General features: G+C 34.3%; 1 protein-coding gene across 4 annotated transcripts; it reads left to right on the forward strand.

Annotated features, from left to right (window-relative positions):
* Nucleotides 1–734: 734 nt before the first annotated feature.
* Nucleotides 735–23,662, forward strand: LOC100185328 (IQ motif and SEC7 domain-containing protein 2). 4 transcript variants are annotated; one of them, XM_018813831.2, is made up of 15 exons: nt 736–1,193; nt 3,579–3,694; nt 5,032–5,168; nt 5,977–6,539; nt 8,337–8,573; nt 10,450–10,629; nt 12,199–12,360; nt 14,318–14,432; nt 15,949–16,123; nt 16,911–17,020; nt 18,413–18,568; nt 19,588–19,687; nt 20,032–20,184; nt 21,484–21,600; nt 22,305–23,662. In XM_018813831.2, the coding sequence occupies exons 1-15, from the start codon at nt 1,009–1,011 to the stop codon at nt 22,586–22,588; spliced, it is 2,790 nt and encodes a 929-aa protein (XP_018669376.1). In that variant the 5' UTR covers nt 736–1,008; the 3' UTR covers nt 22,589–23,662. The 4 variants fall into 4 exon arrangements, with proteins under 4 accessions (XP_026692303.1, XP_018669376.1, XP_018669375.1 ...); XM_018813830.2 differs by having other exon boundaries at nt 737–1,193; nt 21,481–21,600; XM_009861668.3 differs by having other exon boundaries at nt 737–1,193; nt 3,579–3,628; nt 21,481–21,600.
* The last annotated feature ends 1,211 nt before the right edge of the window (nt 23,663–24,873 follow it).

Raw genomic sequence — 24,873 nt, forward strand, 5'->3', positions numbered from 1 at the left:
TATAACAGTTGGATGTTTGTTTTTAAACTTATCCTAATTTATATGATTCAATGATTGTAGTCAACCAGTCTGCAGAGTAAGGCAGTTTCTGACGAGATGTCGTAAGACGTTTTTTTTGCATGGGGTCGTGCTATCCTCAAACATTGGCCTGCAAAGCATGTACATTTCCAAGCCACGTTAGGAAATCCTACTTAATTTAATACAATTTTTTTATTGTTTAATTAATTGGCGTGGTGGGTCAAATTTTTGCGTGCATCACTAAAAGTTTGTAAACAAAATCGCTCGTGCACCTTCCATACTGCAAACTGGGTGGTCATTATAGGTTTTCAATTATTTCTAATCGTAATTATGTAATATAAGACAAAGTATGGCTGAATAAAATGCATATCACAAAATAGCTAACTTAAATCTGTAATCAAATCGCTTAGAAATCCGGTAAAAGGGAATAATAAAAAATGCTTATCCAGTGACACATGCACCAGATTGAAAAGAATGGTCTGATTTTCACTATTGGTTTCTCTCATATTCCATGCAATTTGCCAAAACAATTTAAATACAGTCTGTTAATAATAAATGAATTGTTCTAAAAACAAAAGTTTTTTGGGTAAAATATGCTTAAATTGCTATATTTCGACAAGAACTATCAGAAGAGAATATAATATTTTATTTTGTCGCTATATCCTGTCTTTCCGTTTAAAGAAATTATAAATCTTCGCTACCGTAATCGAAGAGACAAATGAACATTTTGTATATTATTATTATTATAAATCTGCACAAAAATAAAACTTCATATGGTAACATGCGGAACGCTGCATTTCCAGTTTGAAAGACGACGCATTGTAATGTGATTTATTTAAATAGTTTTTGTATCTTTAACAAATTACAAAATATTCAAAATAGCTGATCCTTTGTTTTAGCCTACTATGTAGGTAGGAGTGTATACTTAATCCCTCAGCATCATATATGGATTTGGGATAAATTTTGGTGTTTCTTGCTAAATTAATAAGGATGAATGTTGGGAGCAGCAAGCGTGCAGTGGATTTACTCTCGGACTTAAAGGGAGTGATTGATGAGCAAGAAGCGACCATCGCAGAGCAGGCACTTAAGATCCACAGCCTGCAGACAGAGGTTTTAGAGCTCACTGCATCACGAGATGCTCTTCTGGAAAAGATTCAGCAGTTAGAAAAGCAAGTGTAAGTTTTTGTGAAATTTTTCTGTTTTTTGGAAACTGCCTTTATGTCCCACTGTGAACTTTTTTTTTGGCCATTATTTAGTTGTGGCATTCATAGTTTAGTAATGGTCCGTTTCAAAGCCATCATGAAATAGTAAAATTAAATTACATTTGCACATAAATAGCTAATATCCGCATTTGTATACAATTTTCGTTTTTAAACTTGCACTTTGCATGCTATGCCTATAATCAATAGTCTTAATAAAGTTTTCAGTATGTTTTTGATATAAAATTTCTAAAATGCTTTGTAATTCTAAAATCAAGCTGTAACCCTTTAGTAAGTTTAGTTTGAGTGGATGTGTAAGCTCATGCATTTTCACGCTTGTTTGTGTGCCTGTCGGTGTCCAGAACTATAGGACGGCTACTTCCTGTTCATTGCACATGCATGGTATAGTTTATAAAAGCAAACCAGTCACAACAGCCGCACCTTACCAACTTCCTTGTATTCCACATTATTATTTACTCATATCACTCATACTATAGTTCATACATTAACAATGAATTTGATCTGTTTGACCAGAACCAGGCAAGCCTCTTTGTCAAACAAACAAGCTATGCCACAGCTATTCAAATGAACAGAAGTGTTTTGCCACTTTCTAGTTTTTTTTTTTTTTGTAAATTTAATTGCAACAAGTTTTCCCTAGTTTTATTGATTTCTATTAATTTCCAATTGCTATAAAGTAAGTTACAGCAGACAATTGTATAGTATATTTTATTGCATTAATAAATATCTTTATACTGTGTTCAGATTGGCTAAAAACATAAGATAACGAAAGTAACAGTTGCAGCATTGAATTTGATCAAACGTTTAAATAGGACAAAACTTTTAATAGTTTAGGCTTTAATAACACCAGCTGTGCATATGATGTGTTGCTGTGTTTTTAAAAGTTCAAATGAAAGCAAATGCTTCCTTTTCATGAGTAGGTGGTATCACATAGTTCCCCTATTTTCGCTCTCTGCCAATTCATTGAGTGATAAAAATATTGTGCAACGCGGGATATGATGTCATTTCCTTTTTCAGTAGGCTTGTTGCGTCTTGGTGCATGTTGAATGATACCCGGCGTGCATGGCGTCAGGGAAAACTGAATTCAGTACCGTTCCACTACCCTACCATTGTATTTTCTATTAAAATCATTTATAATCAGTAAAGACCTTATTGCAGCTGAATACAACAATTTTATAATGGTAATTTAACTGGTGTAAATGATCTCGAATGTAAAATTACTTCTATGTCCAATGTAGCATGCTCTGACTACTATCACTGGCACTGTTATGAATGGACACTAATATTGTAATGTGTATGCTTATGTTTGGTAACTGTATGCATATGTTAATTGTTGTTGTAAAACAATGGTTCTCACACTTATTTTACTTGCATAGCCTACCATTTTATTATTCCTACAATGTACAATGTTTTTTTAAGATTACTTTTGTGCAGGGTAGGCGGCACAATTTGTAATATTTATTATGTTTTTTCTATTCAGTAGTTTGTTTGATAAGTAAACTTAAACTGGCTTAATAATCACCACCTGGAAAAATTTCACTTCAGAACCATAACTAAAAGTAATAGTCAAATTAGGAAGGGAAATGCTTGACTGACAATGCACAATAGCATGTTATATTATGGCATATTTTATACCCTTAGTAAACACTTTTCAATTTTTATATAAAAACATCATTTTAAATTATATATACAAAAAACAGGGAAAATTCAAGACATGTAGACATATACAGTCCTATTTTGCATTTGTGGACAATTTTTTGTGTTCGGTACCTATCAATAGCACAAAATATATCTAATCCATTTTGTTAAGACATTCCACAAAAGCTTGTTATATTATTATTATACATAAAGCACTCAGATAGGTTATGATGCAATTCCCTGCCAAGAACACGCATGAGTCATTCCAGCACACAGGTGCATTAAAATAGTATTTGATTACGACATGTATTTATGTACAGAAGTCTTTGTTTGAATGTATTATGTTTGCTTTGGTTTTTATTTGTCAATCTTTATTCTTAAGCTATTTGGACGACATTAGACCTAGATCTAAAAAGGCATTTAGCAACTTAGCATAAAGCAGTTTTCGTTATTATATGCAGCAATACAGCAATTCTAAAAACGAATGGTTTGCATTCATTAATTTGCTGCTCTCTACCATAAGCACGCATTACACCATATTTTGTATAGTTTATTTAATATAACTTCGTTTAGCCTATACAGGAATATAGTTCATCTCCACCAAAATAAGTTACTCTCAAGTACACAAAACCCACTATACCATAACAACATTATATACATACCTTGATACATTACCTTTTTAACATTACCTTTTCTTGTTTATAGTGATTCAAATGTTGGTCACAAGAAACATCATCGGCGAAGAAGTTCCTCAGGTAAGAGGAGAGGAAGCTCTGCCTCAAATCATAAACCACTCTCATTGCAAACAAGCAATGGTTCAGGTCGGCATTCTTTAATTCAATAATTCTCCAAAATCTCGACCTGCCTAACAACCCATGGCTTCATTATATATATATTATAAAATGTATAATATATAGTAGGGTGGGGGAGATGGGACACCTTTTTATTCTATTTTCGCATCCTATTTGGTAGTAAACAAAGAACATTCAGAGAATTATAAAACCGTATCCTACTGACTCTCATAGACCAGTGTTTAATTGTTTAAAACACGACATTTGGATATTATGTGCTAAAGGTGTCCCGTTTTCCCCCACTCTACTTACACTTAACACACTGGGTGTCAGGGTGTTGGGGTAATGGGTCAGCCTAATAATCATATAGAATAGAACACTTAACAATGTTAATGCCCAATTCTTATATATCATGTATGTTGCTACTGCGCTAAACATGCGTCTACAGCAGCTGTTCTGGCTTATTTAGTTATAGATTAAACTAAGATACACCTCAAAACAATGTATTTCTGCAATACCTGTAGTCCAGTTAATATGCATACCGAAATTGACCTAAAACTAAGGAATTAAATAGTTCTGCAATGTTGCACAACTTGCACTGTTTAATTATTAAAATTTTAACATTTTTTTTACATCCTTTTATAAATCTGTTTAAAATTTCCCAAAATTGTGTTGCATCACTGCAGACTCATTCTTGTTGCTGCAATAAGATTTTATGGCGGCAATAAGCCAAGTCATTTTTACTCACAAACATAAAACACAATAACTTGTGCAATAGCATGAGGGACCTGCATACTTACAATATATCTCATACACACAGACAGTATAATGTTTGGTTATTAAATGCTGTGTATGTATTGCATTATTTTATTAAATGTGGTTAATATGCCACACTAACCACATGTTGATATATAATTCCAACAAGTCTGGGCGGGATCACGTTTTCTCGAAAATTCTGCTTTGTCTGCAGCATATTTGTTTTAGGAAGAATTTAAAGTTTACTTTTTGGTCCAGGTTGCTATTTCATACGTTTTCTGATAAACTGGGTTTTATTTAGTCTGTGATAAAGCAGACAAAACATTGGTCAATGTACAACTAATTGGCCGTACTACAACTTTAAATGCAAATCAATTCAAGCAGTGTTTCCATATCATATTTACAAAACAAATGGACATCACTGTTTGAGTGTTTAACCTGCTTTAAAATATGCATAATTTTCTTTACATATTATCATAAAGATATAAAAAATTTAAACTGGCAACACTGTTAAGCAATGTTTCAAATTAATACCTAGGGGTCATAATACAGTCATCCCCATGTAAGCATCACTATGCGTGGGTTTGTAACTAAGAGATATTCTTACACAGTGAGTGGAATAACAGCCTCAGTGAGTCGCTCGTCAAGTTTTCAGAAGAAACATCTAGAAGAGCAAGACTCGAGACAAAATCGTAATGCATATCAGCTTAGTTCGGATTTAAGGGACAAGCAGGTTGAAGTTTTAAGGGTAAGTTTATAATATTTGTTTTCTATGTCTATCTGTATTTATATAGTAGGGTGGGATAAGATCGGACACCTTTTTGTTCAATTTTCTTGTTGCATTTGGTAGTAAACAAAGAACATTAAAAATATATTCTTAAGACTTTCATAAAACGTTGTTTATGGTTTAAAACACAATCTGGATATTTGGGTATTATAAGCTAAAGGTGTCCCGTTTTCCCCCACTCTTCTATATATCATTTACCAAAGGCATAACTGATAGGTATTATGTAATTAAAATGGGATTTTGTCATTTTTTTGTTAATAGTTGTTGGCTGGAAATTATAAAATACATTATGTATATACCTCATATTCATAGGCGCCTATCTTTCGTATGTTTTTTAAAACTTTGGCCAGCTAATGAAAACCTGTTCTTGTCATGTTTTTATATATATATATATTTATTCATTGGTGATTTTATTCATAAAAAATTCCAATGTGCTTTTACTATACAATTGTATATATATATATATAGAAAAACAAGTTTTCATTTTTATACGTTGGCTGCTATACCTTTAGTAGTGTGTTATTTTTACCCTTGACGTCAGGTTTCGGTGCACTGTGTTGTACGATGCATCATAATATGCTGATGCACAATATGCATTGTGAGTCAAATCTACATATGCCTGACTCAATGGAATGTATGCATTCTAATTTTATTAATGTTGTGGTGATATAGTCACACGTTTAACTTAAAGAAATAAGAATTGCATGACTTGACTACCGTGTATGCTGCATGTAAACATCTATTTATTAATGTTGTTGTTTTTGTTTAGAAACTTTACGGAGGTTCACAGAAGAGCGAACACGCGGCACGTATTATACAGGAAGCGTATCGGAAGTACCGCATGCGTTTAAACTTCCGAAAAATCAGACATTCCAAAGTTCGTCGGCTGACAGTCGACAGCGTGCCTCACCCGAAACACTTTGTGCGGGACTCGAACCCGGGGTCTCCCACTCCCGAAAAAGCTGCCGAAACCTCAACGGAAAGCACAGAAAACATGGACAATACAGGGGTAGTGGAGGTGGTGGAACTTATCCATACATTTGATGAGTCAAGTACTCCGGATCAGACCCCTGACCCTCCAGACCAGATCCATGATCCTCCTCCAGAAAGTCCTCCTCCTCCAGAGCAATCCGCAGAGGAAATATCCCCTATCGGTCCTCTTAAGGACTCTTCCACGGATGCAAATGAAGAGAAAGATAAAAATGATGAAGAAGACACTGTGACACCGACTGCTGACCACGCTCCTCTTGGAGAGAAGGAATTAGTAGAGAGAATATTAGCGGAACAACCAATAATGCCAACTCCAAATCGAACAAGGAAAAGACGGCATGGGTAGGAGGAGTAATAAATTATGTATATTAATATACCTAAACTTAATTAGTAATCCTTAAAATTTCAAAAATGTCTTGGCATCATTCAAACACATACTAAAATTATTGCATTTATATATATACATACACAAATTTTTTTTCTCAAATTTGGTTTAAAGCTACATAAACCACAGTAATTTTTTAGATGTTCCAGCATAAAATACTAAACATTTTTCTTGTTTAATATCAAATTAGTAGCCTGCAGCGGTCTTTAGTTATAACATGGTTGTGTAACACTTAGTAACAGCAATGCTAAATCAATGTATCCTGTGAGTATTGCATTACTCAGCTTTACTCTGCATTACAAAAAGTGGTGTTGCGTTGTACCGCTGCAAATAGTGTAATCATTAACTAAAAGTTTACATTCACACCAAGCACAGACAAGGGTATATAGTTTGAATGAATGCAACTTTAACTTTATCCTCGCATAGGCGGAAAACGACAGTCGTTTTAACACGTGTGTTCATACACCTCGTGCCAGTTTATGAGTTACCGTGTATGTTACTTTGTGGGTTAAACAAAGTTCTTGTAAACAGAGACTTTTAGTTACATTTCTTCACAGTATAGTTTGTACCTGCCTATTTAAACAGTAGGCTATTTATGGCAAATAATTTGGGTGGTAGGATCATCAAGAGTGACTCAAGATATTTGCTGTGATTTTAAGTGGGTGGTTCTAATCCTGCAGTTGTAATGCCGCGCATATTCAGTGCTATTTCCCACACATATAAATACCAAATTGATAAAATACCATACAACACTAGACCTTTTCAATAAACTTTGTCTGTAAACTGTATTACTAATTGCCGCCAAGTTTACACACTGTTTAATTCAATAATAAATACATGTGTATGTTTGACATTAAAGCCACCATTAAAAGAGGTTTTGGTGTGAAAGAATTAGGCTACACTTTAATATATATAATTATATATAGTATAATGGGGGAAGATGGGACACCGTTTTATTATATTTTCTCGTCCAATTTGGTAGTAAACAAAAAACATTTAAAGAATTATGAAACCGTATCCTTACGACTTCCATAGACCGTTGTTATTTCTTTAAAAACATGATCAGAATAATTGGATTATATGTGCTAAAGGTGTCCCATCTCCCCCACCCTACTATTATATATATATACATAACACATTATATTGTTTAATGCTTACCTTATTAAAGGCAGCAATTTAGTTGGGGTTTATTTATTATGAATTTTGTATTATCAGTTACTTAAAAAAATAAACAGAGACATAACACAGAATCACATGTTGTCAGCTTTAAAAACACAAGCATTGTTTGCTTTGCATTCATCAGTGTTAATAAAACAATAAAATATTGTTTGTTGGACAGTCTGTACAACAGTGCATATAACCTTTTGGCTAAGATTTATTTGTGATACTGATACCAATTGCTTTGTTAACAAATCAATATAAACAGTTTCTGTAATCACAACCTGCATTTAGGAACATGCTTAATAGGACAGTTCCTATTTTCTGCACAGAATTCAAAACTATTATAGGGCGAAACCAATTTATGTAATTACTGTTGCGTTTTAGTAGTTAGTGCCTTTACTAAGAGAACATTTTTTAAATAAATCATTTTTTAAAAGTGTGACTGCTCCATGGTTGGCCTTAAATGTTTAAAAAGAACTATGCTCCTTATCTATGGTTCTTATGCATGTGTTTGTTTATGCACTAAAGCTTTTAATGTATTAAATGTAGTTTGAACTATAAATACACTCCTAAATGCATTTAAACATATTTAGCTACGAAACGGTCAAACCTTTTGACGAGACCCTTCCTGCAACCCCTGAAGTTGTAACGCAAGCCATTGACCCCGAACCGGGGCTTGCTGTGCTCCGTCGATCGGGTATAAGAAGCTCGTCCCATTCACACAACAGCGACACTGAACCCCGCAATGTTTCTCCAAGGTGGATAAGAACGGGGTCCGAACTCAGCCTCTCTAATTATGAGAATGATGGGGATATAGATAGCATGCGAAGGTAAGAAATTACGTTGTTATATAACAACCAGTCTCAGAATTGGTAATTGTAGTTTCTTTTACAATATATTAAGTCTATAATATATGAATTGTAATTTTTTCAGTTTTGTGTTTTGAATCGTATTTTGTGCATACTGTCCAGTGTTTACCATTTAAAACGTTTTCAGTGTTGCACATTTCATAGTTTTTCTCTTTTTTTTCTATTTTTGATGAGAATTGTATTTTGCCCACACTTCCAGTGCTGCACACTTTAAAAGTTTCTTCAGTGTTGCGCACTAAAATGTTTAAAATTATATTTACCTAAAGGATAAAAAAAATCTACCTTTACTGGCTTTAGACTTTTAAAATATATTTCAATCCATACTTTTAAGTGGAAATCCCTCTGTGGTCCCTGCAGACAATAGCAAGCTATATATCTGCCACTTCACATGTCCCCGCGCCTGCTATTTTAAATTGCAACAAAGTCAATAACAGCATTGACTTGTGGAGTGAATAACTTTATGTGTGGTCAATTTACATTGAACTGATAAGACGCTTTATTAAGGCAGCTATGTATTACACACAAATTTGCAAAACTGCAATTTCCATTTTAAATGAAGTATAATATAGCCTACCATTTATTAAGGTCATAACAGAAAAAAGTTTAATAGAGCACTAAAGTTTATAGATTACATTGAAAAATCTTTTTGAATATAAAATAGTAGTAAAAATACTTTTATTGCAAAATTTAATAAATATTTTTGTGTATAACTTGAAAAGTAGTAAAATTTAAAACATAAAATGATTTTCAGTAAAAAAAAAATTTACCAAAACTATAACCTATATTACCCCATATGACTTATTTCCCCACCCCTAGCCCCGTAGTGTATTTTGCATTGAATCAGAAAATTGATTTTTTAAAGTTGAAAACATGACCTTTCAAAGTTCGTATTATATTTAGCAGTTATTGGTGTTTATAATTATAACCTTTGTTTTAATTACATTACGTATGTAGCTTATAGGAAATAGTGTTTATATAAGCAATTAAAAACCCATTGTGGCTGCAATGCTAATATAGGAAGTGTGTCGAAATCTTGTACTTTGTAAGACATGGTTCATTAATTTTTCCAATTGAACACGATTCAAACAAAACAATATTTATAAAACACAAGGTTTGTTCACTAGGAAAGACAAACATTCAAGGTTTGTTCACTAGGAAAGACAAACAATACACAACTAACAATGTATTGCTTTTGTACAATTAATGTTATTGTTTAATGACTCATTTTTTCAGTATAGTTTTAGTTTTTACACTACAAGTAGAGAACTATGAAATCATAATTTTGTAATGTGTTTTATTGATTTAATTTTAAACAATAGCTGAACACCTTAAATTTTAGATTGATAAATTTGTTACTGCATCATCACCTAGTAACATTTCTGTTTTAATCACATAATGTTTTAAGTTAAAAACACTTTATTGAAACCTATACGTTTAATAGATTTGATTATAGCTGAACATTAGAATTTTATAATTAGTTACTGTGTTAACACGTAGTAGCATTCGTGTTTTAATCACATTAGGTTTAAGTAATGTAAGTTAAACTTTGGACACTTTATTTAAATCTATGTGTTTTGTCGATTTGATTATAACTGAACATCTAAAATTTTAAAAGTAGTTAATGTATAAACACCTAGTAGCATTTCTGTCTTAATCACATAACATTTAAATACTGTAAGGTAAAGTTTAAACACTTTATTGAAATCTATGTGTTTCGCAGATTTGTTTATAACTGAACGCTAAAATTTTTAAATTAGTTACTGCATAAACACCTAGAAACATTCGTGTTTTAATGGTATTACCAAATTTTAAATTAAAGCTTGGAAATTTTAAACAGCTCGGACACTGCGGACACGATGAGCATCTCCAGTGAGATGTCCTCCATCGTAGGAGACGGACTTCAGAGTGGTTATCATCGAGAGAGCAACATCAGTGTTCGTGAGAGTTGGCATGGGGATCCAAGTAACGATATATTACGAAAACGAATGTATCGCATTGGGCTCAACCTTTTTAACACGTAAGTGCACTACTGTCTATTTTAATTATATATGTGAGGTTCTAGACTCTAGAGCAAAGTAGATTGCATGAGATTTAGGTATAAGTTGGCTTATTACCCCAACAAAAAGGTTGGTACCGCATGTATATAAATGCTAGTCTACAGTCCATACCAAGGTAGCCCCTTACTCAGCTATAAGCAAGATCTTGTTTTGTTCCTATAAGTTACTAAAGGAATTTTATAACCAATAAAAGCAATAATGTATTTTAAAAACATTGGTATCTGTTTTTGATTGATGGCATTTTGGCAAAGATTTTTTGGTTCTATTAATATTCTATTCTATGTGGGTGGGGTGATGATCTATGTGGGTGGGGTGATGGGGTCTTTGTTGGGGACCTAGGAGTTAGGCTACCCATTACCCCAACACCCAAGGAAGCTTGTCCTATTTATAACCCACTGTCATAAGACTCATAAGTAAAGAATTGTAGCCTGCTCCATTTTTTTCATGCTTTCTGATTTTTTAAGTGGATTAAATGTTCAATATCTGTATAAGTTTTGCAAGAAAAACATCGGAAAGCCATTATATTTTTAGAAGCAAATAAAGTTCAGTTATATTTGTATAAACCTTTTGAAAACTTTTGAAAACTTCATATTTACATAGACTCAATGACATAACAACTTGTTTAAAGTACATACATGTACAACTTTCTGTTTGAAATCCTTTCTTTAAAAACGACATATTTTAAACAGTCCTAGACAAACTAAAATTACCAAGCAGGACGAAACCAATTAAAAATCGCTAATTTTGCCTTTTGAAAATTTGTTGGTGTACAAGATCTTTGAAAAATGACTTTTTGGTCCGGGAAACTGCAACTGGCTGTTACAAGAGCCACTGGTTTTAAAATTAGTTACATTAAAACTGTACAACTATATCATAGTGCCTAGAGTATTGTACACATTAAAGGTTATATGCTATAGCATAAGTCACATATAGATAAGTCATACAAAGTTGCTATCTGACGTAGCAATTAGTCTGATTGGACCATTAATCAATGTTGTTACGTATAAGTGGCAACAACATGCAAATGGCCAGTGTTATAAATGTAGTAGGATGTTTTATAAATAAAGTATGGCGCTATGTGCAATTTTAAATTTACTTAGCATAGTAGGGTGGGGGAAGATGGGACACCTTTACAGCATAATATCCAAATATCCTAGTTGTGTTTTAAACAATTAACAACAGTCTATGGGAGTCGAATGGATACGGTTTTAAAATTCTTTGAATGTTTTTGTTTTCTACTATATGGGACAAGAAAATAGAATAAACATGTGTCCCATCTTCCCTCACCCTACTATATTTTAGTCCTATTTTTCTTTTTTTTTCGGATTTATGAATATTAAGTATCTTAACCTTTGATCTTACAAAAGCATCCCTTTTTAAATTGCTCTGTTGCGGCTATTTTGCAGTTTTTTAAGTATCCCATCCCAACTTGGCTAGCTGATTCCTATTTGCAGCTACAATCTGCAGTCATACCGGCATATTCCCAGTCATACCGGCTGAGTGCTTAATACTTGTCGCAATTTGCACAGGAAACCCAGCAAAGGCCTTGCGTTCTTGGTCGAGCACTCGTTTGTGGCAAACACCCCTCCTACTGTTGCTTCCTTCTTGCTCAACAGGAAGGGTCTGAGTCGGCAAATGGTTGGAGAATACCTCGGAAATGTACAGAAAACCTTTAACCAGGAGGTCTTAGAGTGAGTATTTTGGTAACTCTATATTTCATATTTAAGACTCGCTTGAAGGGGCGTACCAAAGAAAAGGAATTAAATGGGCATACCAACAATAATGTCTTGAAGGGGCATACCAACAAAAATGTCTAAAGGGGCATACCAACAAAAATGATTTAAAGGGGCCTACCAACTAAAATGACTTAAAGGGGCCTACCACAAAAAATGACCTAAAGGGGCCTACCATTGAAAATGACTTAGGGGCATACCAACGAAAAATGAAAATTTGTGTGTTGATAGAAATGCTCAAATGTTATCTTAAGGTACCATTAAAGTTTAAAAAAATGAAACAGCTTTTTACGTTGGTATGGAACTTTAAGTTAAAAAAATGCTGGTATTGGTTTGTATATAAAGATTTAAATAAAAGAATGATATTTTTTATAGATTTTAAATAAATAGAGTTCGCGCGAATGGAATTATTTTGTAACTGGTAATAAAATGGTTGCACTTTTGAGATTGACTCAGATTTCAAATAAAACAACACTGTTTTTTAAGAATTTTAATAAACAATAACAATATCTACATGGCACAAAATTAAAATGTAAAACAATTTTTTTTGTAAATGAAAATATACCACATCTTGTTTTTGCACTTTTTTTTTACTGTTTTAAAATAAAATCTAGGAACCTACTACCTTAAAAAGCTTCAAATATCATACCTTTTCGAAACAGCTCATTAAGAATATGTACATTTGACCAATAATTGAAAGGCTTGTATAGTTATTGGTTATTGATCCATGCCAAAATACATATGCAATATGCAATGGGTTCATCAGGCTTGGCAGACTTTAAAGTCATCTTGTTTAAAGTATGGTTTTATTTGGTATAGTAGGGTGGGGGAAGATGGGACACCTTTTCATTCTATTTTTTCGTCCTGTTTGGTGGTAAACAAAGAACACTCAAAGAATTTTAAAACCGTTTCCTCACGACTCCTATAGATCGTTGTTAATTGTTCAAAACACGATCAGGGTATTTGGATATTTTGTGCTAAAAGTGTCCCATCTAACCCCACAGTACTATATGTTTGCATTGTATATATATTTTATCAAATATCAACATAAAAATATGACTGTGTAATTGGCTGGTTTAATCTTAACATTAAGGTTACAATTAAAATCTTTCCATTAATGTAGAGACGTAAATAATTATTATACGTATTTCAGTACAGAAACTAACAAAAAAGTGTAACACTGCATGCAAAATCACTGTGTAATTAGCTAGTTTTAACCTTAACATTAAGTGGACTAACACAGAAAAGTGTAGCACTACGCGCGCTTTAATAAATTGATCCTATATGCCTTTTGCCCATAATACATTTCATGCTAAATTTAATTCACATAAAGTAACTCCCGTCCAGCTCTGTGGAGTGATTGTATTGATTTTTGCTTCACTTGCAGTCTCATACTGAGCCTACACTTAGTACTTGTGGACATGAGTGTTTATAAGTGTCAAGTGGAAATGCAAATTCGAATTTTCACCATACATACTTAATACGCGTCAAGGGTTTGCCATTTATAATTCTCGTTGTACCACATATTTTGCTCGTTTTTTTTAAACCAGACACTTTTTCTTTCATGCAAATTTAATGTGACTTGTCAGATTCAATAAAAGTCACCGAAAATTGCGCAAAATTTACAAAATCATTGAATAAAAACCGCAGTCAATAGTAGCAGGCTGTGCATACAATTCTGTATAAAAGAGATTGCCGCAAACCGTAACGTCTAATTTAGCCCAGTGTTCACAATCTAAAACTATTTTCCTAAACTTGCATGAGCATTTTACATAAAAATCCCTCAAATTCTTTATTATTAACAAAAATAGTCACGCTAGGGTAAAAAACAGCAGTTTCGCGACCAGACGAAGTAGCGTCTAGCAGAATTCCCCCCTTTCTAGTTTGACGTCATAATTGATTGTTTATGACGCAGTTCCGTATGTGAGCTGATGTCTTTCAGCGGGCTCGAACTGGACGAAGCTCTTCGACTTTTCCAGTCACAGATCAAGGTCCAGGGCGAAGCACAGAAGGTCGAACGACTTGTTGAGGTACGTCATACTATTGTACATTACGTCACGGTAAGTCATACCACCGTATATTACGCCATACTATTGTGCATTACGTCATACTACTGTACATTACGTCATACCACCGTATATTACGTAACAATCGTATATTACGTCACGCCATTATACATTACGTCACACCACGGTACATTATTACGTCACACCATTGTATTACGTCATACTACCGTACATTACGTCACATCACCGTACATTACGTCACACCACTTTACATTATGTCACACTACCGTATATTACGTCACACCATTGTATATTACGTCACAATGCTGTATATTACATCACATCACTATATATTACGCAACAACCGTATATTACGTCACACTACCATACATTATGTCAGAGCACCGTATATTACGTAACAACATCGTAAATTACCTATAAATTTCGTATTTTTAACATTTAAACAGTTTTAAACTATACAAAACTGTCCATTGAAGTTTCTTAACAAAATCTTAATAACATTATATGAACCGGACGCATATTGAACAGTTTGAACTCTTATAGCATCTCCCCACACACAAGACTTATATAATTTGACTGCCCACCCAACACACCAGTCTACATGCGTCCGTTTCCTTATTACATAACACATATACAGTAAGTTTCCACATCAACAATCGCTTATACGAACCAATACTGCAAATGTTCGTGGATTTTTGATGTTTTATGAGACTAATTTTAAAATTATCAGTATATTTTTTATGGGGTGCACAATCATACAATATGATGTATATATTGCACATTCTGTCTGTATTGTATAGCCAGGTTTTTAATTCAAAGGTTTCTATAAGAACCGTAGTAGCGGTAATGGGCGAACTATGGCCATTGGCGAACATCTTTGCCATGCTTACACATACAATGAATAGCAGTAAAAAGCCGTCATTGGGGTTTAGCAAACTATTTTTACATAAACAACGTGTGTAGTAGGGTGGGGGAAGATGGGACACCTTTTCATTTTATTTTCTCGACCCAATTGGTAGTAAACAAAGAACATTCAAAAAATTATAAAACCATATCCTCACAACTTCTATAGACTGTTGTTAATTGTTTAAAATACGATCAAGATTTTTGATATTATGTGCTAAAGGTGTCCCATCTTTCCCCACTCTACTATACAATATTTCCTGTGTTTCGAACTGTTTTATTTTATACCAAACAACGTATCTTTCAAGCATTTTTTACCGCAGAGTCGTCTTTATAGTTTGGCAAACTGTTTTTTAAAAAACATTGTATATTCTATTACCCTATGTGCATATAATATTGTCTGTATTTTGAACTGTTGCATTTTCTTTTTACCGAAAATGTATTTTCAAGCATCTACACAGCAGAGGCATTATTATAGTTTGGCAAACTGTTTTTAAAAAAACACTGTATGTTCTGTTCCCCTCTGTGCGTATTTTGTCCGTATTTTGTACGAATAATATTTTTTTGTAATGTTAATAAAAATGTCAATACTTTTTACCAAAAATGTATTTTTCAGGCATTTTCACAACGTTACTGCACGTGCAATCCTAAACTGATCAACAGCTTACGTAACCTGGACTCCATATTTATCCTTGCATTCGCCATCATAATGCTTAACACTGATCTCCATTCCCCGAATATGAAACACGAGAAACGAATGACGGAAGCCGATTTTATTAAAAATCTACGCGGTAAGTGGTCGAATGTGAAAGCCATATATACACACCCATTAGGGTAGCACATCTAAAACTGGGGTAAACTTACCCCTCGGGGAAAATTCCATGTATTTAGAGGGTAAATGAGCTACCAATCAAAATTTACATTAGTTAACGGGACAGAAAAATTGTGCCAATTGTAGTACTTTACCAGACATCGTTGCCAAAAAGCAATCGTCGCATTAGATATAATTAACGTAATCAGTTGTTTTTGCTTTTTTAGTAAATAAGCGCCATATTACATATTGGGAGTAAATTTGTTAAGCATCTTTGTTAAAAGGGTAAAGCATACTATAATGTCTAAGAACCACTCCAGTAGGGCAATAGACACCCCAAAATGAAGAACAGTTTTTTTGTGTACTGATGTCATAAATACCGTTAATATTACGTCAGACAGGTGAATTGTGACGTATTGACTACAGGTGGCGAAGCATTTTGTCTGTGCGTTTTTTGTAATTTTTTGTAAAAAAAATAGTAATTTTTCGGCTTGTTTATTGTAAATTTTTGCAAAAAATAGTAATTTTTTTGGCCTGTTTAATATAAATTTTTAATTTTTAGTATACTACAGACCAGCACATTATTCAAGCATTTCACTACACATGTGATAATCTGTGTTTAAATTATAAAACAAAACCTGTTTTTTCCAAAGATGTTACTACTGTATTTGCAATAAAACAATTATATATGTCATTTCGAACCAATTAACAACTAAAATTGCTCATTATTAAAATTAAATCCATTGCGTTTATTTTCATGTTTTCAGGCATAGACGGTGGCGAGGACTTAAGCGAGGTCCTTCTTAAAAATATCTACAACCGAATCCGTGAAAATGAATTGATAACATTAGACGACCATGTCACTCAAGTGTTACAGGTACTTCGTATTATAAAACTTATTTTGACTAAAATTTTTAAAGCTGGTTTAGTAATATAGTTGGGTGGGGTAAGATGGGACGTATTTTCGTTCTGTTTTGTTGTTCAATTTAAGAAATATAAAACCTTATCCTCACGACCAGACGGTGTGAATTGTTTAAAACACAATCAGGATATTTGGATATTATGTACTAAAGGTGTCTCATATTCCCCCATCCTACTATATTTTATGAAGAGGTATAGTAGGGTGGGGAAGACGGGCACTTTTTTACCACATAATATCCAAATATCCTGATTATGTTTTAAACAATTACCAACGGTCCATGGGAATTGTGGGGATACGGTTTTATAATTCTTTGAACGTTCTTTGTTTACTACCAAATGGGACGAGAAAATAGAATGATAAGGTGTCCCATCTTCCCACACTCTACCATATAATGTATTTTATGATTGTGTGTGGGACTGTATCACTCTAACTAGTAAAAACGGTATATGGTTCGAAGCGCAATTCCTGCCATTGTAGACATGAGTGTCCTTGGACAAGACACTAAATGATAATGGTTTTACCCAAGTGGTAATTGTAGTTAGGATTCTAGGATAGTAAGACACATTTTCATTCTATTTTCTCGTCTCATTTAATAGTACACAAAGAACATTCAAAGAATTATAAAACCGTATCCTCACGACTCCCATAGATTGTTGTTAATTGTTTAAAACACGATCAAAGGTGTCCCGGTTTCCCCCACCCTACTATATATGTTATATATACTTTGTAAAATAGGACACCGTGTTATAACGACTAAAGTTACAAACTACAGTATAATATGCGACTATAGTGAACGCTAAAGGCGCTCACTATAGTCGCATATTAAGGCGCTCACTATAGTCGCATATATATTATAACTGCTTTTACCATTTACTTGACATTTCTACTGAATTATTAATAATTGTCAACCATATGGCTTATATGTATTCTAATTAAAAGTAGCATCTGGAAAGCTGTACTGTAAGTTCAGAATGTTGTAGCATATACTGTACTAAACATAATTTTACATAATTTAACGACGGATTTTGTCAGTGTCCGCTTTACCGTCTGTTGCTAAATGCGTAACAGTGTATCAACTTTTTTTTTATTTCTTTTTTCTATATATTTTTAATGGTAGGGTGCGCGGAGATGGGACACTTTTTCTTTGTATTTTCTCGTCCTATTTGGTAGTAAACAAAGAACATTCAAAGAATTATAAAACTATATCCTCACGACTCCCATTCACCGTTGTTAATCGTCTAAAACACGATCAGGATATTTGGAAAGTATGTGCTAAAGGTGTCCCGTCTTCCTCAACCCTACTATATAATGGAAACTGAAAAATCGTTTACCAACCATTTTAAACAGGTTGAAAGCAACATCGTTGGCAAGAAGCCTGTCCTTGCCGTTCCCCACCGTAGGCTGGTGTGTTATTGTCGTTTGTTTCAAGTTACTGACCCAGCCAAGCCTCAGAAGATGGGTTTGCATCAGCGTGAGGTGTTCCTATTCAATGACATGTTACTGGTAATGTGGAGTTTCATGTTGTATATATTATATTATGCTCGTTTCTTGTTAGTTTTTTTAAAGTAGTGTACATGGGTTCAAGGCTCGTCGCTGCTACCGTTGTGGGCGCGTGTGTTTTTGGAAAAGACACGGAAATTGCTCCAATTGTGTGGTCACTAATGGGTAGTCTAAATTGTTAGTCATACAGAAAAAACCATACCCACAAAGTTACATACGTGGTAACTCGAAAGCGGGCACAAGGTGTTTGAAACATAACACCCGTGTTATAAAACGACTGTCGTTTTTTGGCCATGCGAGGACAAAGCAAGTTACAATCGTTCAAAACCAAACGCTATGCCAAGTAATGTTCTTCTTACTATTACTTTAATATTGATAATAACTTTATTTGTCTCTTCGATTACGGTAGCGAAGATTTAGAATTTAGAAATATTTTAATTGAAAAACCTTCTGTAGTGTTATGTCAAGCTAGCCCCATTAAATTGAAATATATAACACTGATATACGAAATAATGTACAAGTATAGCATAGTGAACGCAGCTTTAACTACACGAAATTCGTGTCTGTATCCGTCTATCGTGTATATATTCTACAAGGGGTCATCAGTAGTTCATAATATATTCCTAGAATTTTCAACAAAATTAGTTGATTAAACACGCGCGTATACTATACACTTTAATGTTAGCACAACTAGCCCCACATAATAAACTATCTATAAACGCTAATAATTTATTTAATATGTAAAATTCACGGAAAAATTAAACATAAAATGGTAAAAATAAACTAAAAAATGTCAAATATGTAGTAGGGTGGGGGAGATAGACACCATTTTATTCTAGTTTCTTGTCCCATTTGGTAGTAAACAAAGAACCTTTCGACTCTTATAGACCGTTGTTAATTGTTTAAAACACGATCAGAGTATTTCGGACATTATGTGCTTAAGGTGTCCCATCTTCCCCCACAGTACTATACTTCAAACTAAACTGTTCATTTTAAATTGCAATAAATTTGTTTTATTTTAGATAACAAAGATACTGAACAAGAAGAAAGTCGGAACAACTTACACTTTCAAAATGTCGTTCTCACTACACGATATGAGTTTCCTTGTGTTTGAAACCATGTGTAAGTTATATTACGTATTTGTGTGTGAGATTCGAATATTAATGGTTCGAATCCCCACTTTGGTAAAATGTTAATTTTTATCTAATATTTTATGAAGTTTTCCGAATTCCATAAACTATTACGTTATACGTACAATGATGTCATATGTACTATAACGTCACATACTTCGCCGTATATAAATAGATAATTTCTTTGCGATTTTAATTTACTGTCTTAAAAAGTTCAAAATTAATCACCGAAAAAAATTGGCCCAAAAAAACATTATTTTGCTGGCGCAAAACCACTGAATTTCTAATTTCGTCCACACAAAATCACTAGCGTTTCCAAAACCGACGACTTTCCAGATTTTCCAAACGGAATTCGTCTTATCAATCAAACCGACAACAAAGTGCTGATAACGTTCAACGCACCGAATGAGAGCGACCGTAATAAGTTTGTCACCGATTTACGAGAATGCATTGCTGAAGTGCAGAAAATGGAAGCGCTCAGAATAGGAGGTAAATATCTTCCCATTTCAGGCATTAAGGGGGTTCAGGTTTACCAATGTTTTACATAATACTGATATATAGTGGGGTGGGGGAGATAGGACACCTTTAGCACACAATATCCAAATATCCTGATCGTGTTTTAAACAAATAACAACGGTCCATGGAGTTGTAAGGATACGGTTTTATAATTCTTGTTCTTTGTTTTCTACCAAATGAGAAGAGAAAATAGAATGAAAAGGTGTCCCATCTCCCCCCATTCTACTATACAGGTTTACCGTTGTATTACACGCATTATATTGGTGATAGTGCATATGGGTAAACATCATTTTAATTTCTAAGTAAAAAAATTAAGCCCATAAAAAAGCCAGTATCTAGACCTTACCCATATGTATTCTCACTCTTAGCCATAACATTGTCCCACACTTTTAAGTTTAAGGTTGGATACTATATGGCATGTAATACACTATTGGCACATGTTGGCTAGAGTGGTCATTTTTGTTATGGAACTTTTTTAATTGCTATAGAATTCGTAACCCCCAGGGCCTCAATAGGGAACATTTTTCACGTTGCCTGATTAAACTTGCTTTTATGACTTTTCCGTTTATTTTATGTTGGACTGCAAGCAGGCTCTTAAACTCTCTCTTAGTGTTTCCAATATTGAATTGATCGATATTTATATACGTGAGAATGCAAAAATATGAATGCATATCTGGCAACACTTTATCTTCTTATTTTGTTTGACTTTTCTATATTTCCGCGCCCTAGCTTCGTGGTTAAGAGCACTCGCATCGTAACCCAAAGGTAACTAGCTTGATGCTCGTTGCTGCTACTGATCTATGATAAGCGGACACCGCCGCACGGGATGTATGAAACAGGGCACCCGTGTTATATCGATCGTTCTGTATGGGCGATCTCTTTCGGCAAAGCACTGCCTTGATTGTTTAAGTAACTGGCGTTCATTTATTTCACTGCTTATTTGCGATTGTCTTTCTTTTTTATACATAGCGGAAAACATTTTGCATTTTTCATACTTCCATTGCATTTTTATGCCTATCATACGGTGGGGTAAGATAGGACATTCATTTTCTTTTCTTTTCCCATTTGGTGGTAAACAAAAAGAATTTATAGAATTATATAACCATAGCCCTACGACTCTAAAACAGCGTTGGTAATTACTAAAAACACGATCAGTAAATATGGGTTTGGGTGCGATCACCACCCATCTTACCCCACAGTACTTTATTTATAAATTCTCCACCAAATCTGACGATATCGATGAAAAAGTGACTCGTTATTACGTCACAGCAGAACTGGAGCGCGCTCAGGTCCCCTCCCCACCGCAGTCGCGAACTAACTCTGCTTTGTTCGTCGACTCCAAGAAGATGTCCACATCCATGCAAAATCTCAGCGACACTGCCACCAAACGTAGGTTACATTTCCGCGTGTCAGAAATCGCTTGAATTTGCAGTACAACATAACTAATTGTGCCATAGCGCTTGAAATACAGCGTTTTAGGTCTATCTTGGCCGAGAGGTACAAGTTTTAACCGGTTCAAACTAGAAATATCGAAACCGGATTTCTGTATGGGCATACATCATTTGAAATTCTGAAATACCTCTTTTGCCAAATTATTGCTCCATATATTCGTATAAGTCTACTGCTGGTAGTCTTTATAAGTGTAATAACATCCAAAGTCTGTGCATTTTACACTTGGACGCAAAAACAGTATCATGGTATATTGTAAACAATTTGTCAAAAAAGCTGTTTTATAATTACGATATATGCATGGGAGCGACAGTTTAAAAAAGCAACTTATTTTTAAGATTCTGAAAAGAATCAATTGCCTGCAATATACTACATAAGCATTCTGATACCGCATGCAAGTGTTATATCTTTGTTATAAGCCTGGACACAAGTTTTCTGTTTGTCATGCTCTCTTTCTTGTTTACGAAAGTTTAAACAGATTTTTAACGTTTTTTAAGGAAGAAATATTTTAAAAGGATCAGAACTAAACACGTTTCGTACGGTAGCACCCCGACTGGTGTCTTTTTTCCATAAATTTTATAATTTTTTAAAAAATTATTTTTCGATAATTTTTTTCAAATGTAAATTTAACAATTTCGTCCCAGGTTCGACCACTAGTTCTCTCACAGGCGACCAGCGTCCCACGTCCATGTACAACTTACACGCCAACGAAAACAACAACAACAGCGTTTCAAAGTCGACAAAATCTGAATCGGATCGCTCCCCGAACCGCAACGGCTCTCGTATCCTGGGCACCCTTTTCAGCAGCAGTGGCAAAGCGACGAAACGCACTTCGCGTTTTTACGCTCCTCACCAAGAAGCGCGCGCCAACCAAAACGGTTCTTTGCCGTCAGTGGTTCTCACTGAGCATTCGCACACAGACGTCTGAAGTTCCTTCAAGGGTCTTGCCCTCCGCATTTACCTAATTGCGAGGCACAATCTTAAAGTGGTATGATCGCCGCAGAGAACAAAGACATTCCAGCAGTTTATATTTCAAATAAATCGGTTTCCGCGCAGGTCTTAACGGTAAATTTCATTCATGAATTTTTAAACCCGATTTTTTTCTGCATTTCCCAAAAAAGTATTCGTTTTTTTTTCTCAAAAAATATTCGTATTAGGTAAAACGGGTAGAACTCCTTCTTTAGAGCCGTAGTTGGTGTAAATGTAAAAACTGCCCGATAAAAGTCATCAGTTTGTAACAACGTCTATATAACCCACGTCAATCAAAAATCAGCCATTTTCGTTTCTAATTCATAAACATATACTGCTCCTATAAGCGGTTACCATTAGCCCTATTAGACACACGGCCATTTTTTTCTTTATTTATAAAATAACCGACGCGAACCAGCAGCGTTCGTCCCTTTGCGTTCTCTCTATTGTGATTGGCGTTATACCTTCACATTGTTATAGTATATTCAATTTCTTTATATTACCCTCTATGAATGTTGATTCATGTCTTGCTGTTACTTTTGTCATGTTTTCCTTCGCCCCTTACTATTCAAGTGCAATCAGCGATCGCCTTCACGCGCCACGGCGTCTAATTGATAGAATGCTTCACCTAAAAGCGCGTATTGACCGTTTTTCCCTTTGCTGGTCCCAACTTGCCCGAAAATCGTCTACAAAAATAGAAAACAGAACCGTTTTCGTATTCAAATTTACCGTAGTGAAGTCTAACTCAATGTTCATCAATTAACATTTAACTCTTAACCAAAGTGTTTTCCAAGCACAGTTACCCCATTTACGAATAACCATAAACAAAGTCGTAATAACTCGACATTAATTTGGCATTTGGCAAAAAAAGATTTAAAAAAAATGCTGTATGTCAAGTTGTTTATAAGCCAGCTTTGAACACCGTCGCAACCAATTTGATTTTTTTGATCATTCCATTTCCACCCCACGTCGGAGATGTATTATAATAGCATTTAAGATGTGTTTGGCACAGACAATAAAGTGTTACAACAACTTTGTGCTTTGCTGTGGCGTCATATAAGTGACCAAATGTTTATACAGTAGGGTGGAGGAAGATGGGACACCTTTAGCACACAGTATCCAGATATCCTGATTGTGTTTTACAATCAACAACGGTCCATGAGATTCATGAGGAAATAGTTTCATATTTCTTTGAATGTTCTTTGTTTACTACTAAATGGGACGAGAAAATAGAGTTAAAAAGTGTCCCATCTTTCCCCACCCTACTGTAATTAATTTTAGATCATTTGTATTCCGTGACAGTTTTATAGACATAAAAGCGTATGGTGACTTAGTTTTATGGAGTTTATTTGGATAAAGTTGTTAGGTGCTTGTATGTGTCTTACTGAGACTGCCCTGGCTAGTTTCTTAATTTTTTATTTTTTTAACATGCATCAATTTTCAATAAAAAAAATATTTTTTTATTTATAAAATAAGGCGTAAAATGAATGAATTGATGGTAACTTATTTTTCCTCGTGTGGCCGGGCAAAAAAAGTAGTTATATAACCTAACGCGGGTGAACCATACACGTAACTTTGTGGGTTATTATTAATGGGATATTGTAGGCATGGCATGGCTAACAGTTTCGATGCACTATGGGTTCGAGCAATTGTATTTTTACGAAGTGCTGACACAGTGGTTTATTGTACCCCTTCTGGCCTAGAAGTAACACATTTAAGACTGGTCGCCCTGCCATTGTGGGCGTTTATGTCCTTTGGGCTAAGGCATTTGCTGCAGCCTGGTGATACCTGCATGAGTTGTCTCTATTGGCAGCGTAAAAATAATTCAAAATCACAAACAAAGTTGCACATGTAGAAACTCGTAAGTGGACACGGGGTATACAAAACAAAACACCCATGTTATAACGACACTGTCGTCGGGAAGATTAAACAAATTGCATTTATTTATTCAATCATTTATTTTTTCAATAAAAGTGTCTTGTTTAAGGACATCTAAAATGATAGAGCTGGTATTATTTGGTCTATATATATGAGGCATTTGCCATAGCTTTTAGGTAAAAGAGTTTGCAACAGGTGTTGTCAACAAGAAGATTTTTAAAATACCGCAAAACTAATTGCAATGTCTAAAATTTGTACGACAGGCTGTTGCGGTTTGGGGCGACAGTCATTTCTATTCTGATTATTTACCTTCACAGTAATGAACATTTGGAGCTGTATGTCGCTAATAGCTAATAACAGACCGTC

Source organism: Ciona intestinalis, chromosome 10 (genome assembly GCF_000224145.3).
Source record: "Ciona intestinalis chromosome 10, KH, whole genome shotgun sequence".
Taxonomy (NCBI): Eukaryota; Metazoa; Chordata; class Ascidiacea; order Phlebobranchia; family Cionidae; genus Ciona; species Ciona intestinalis.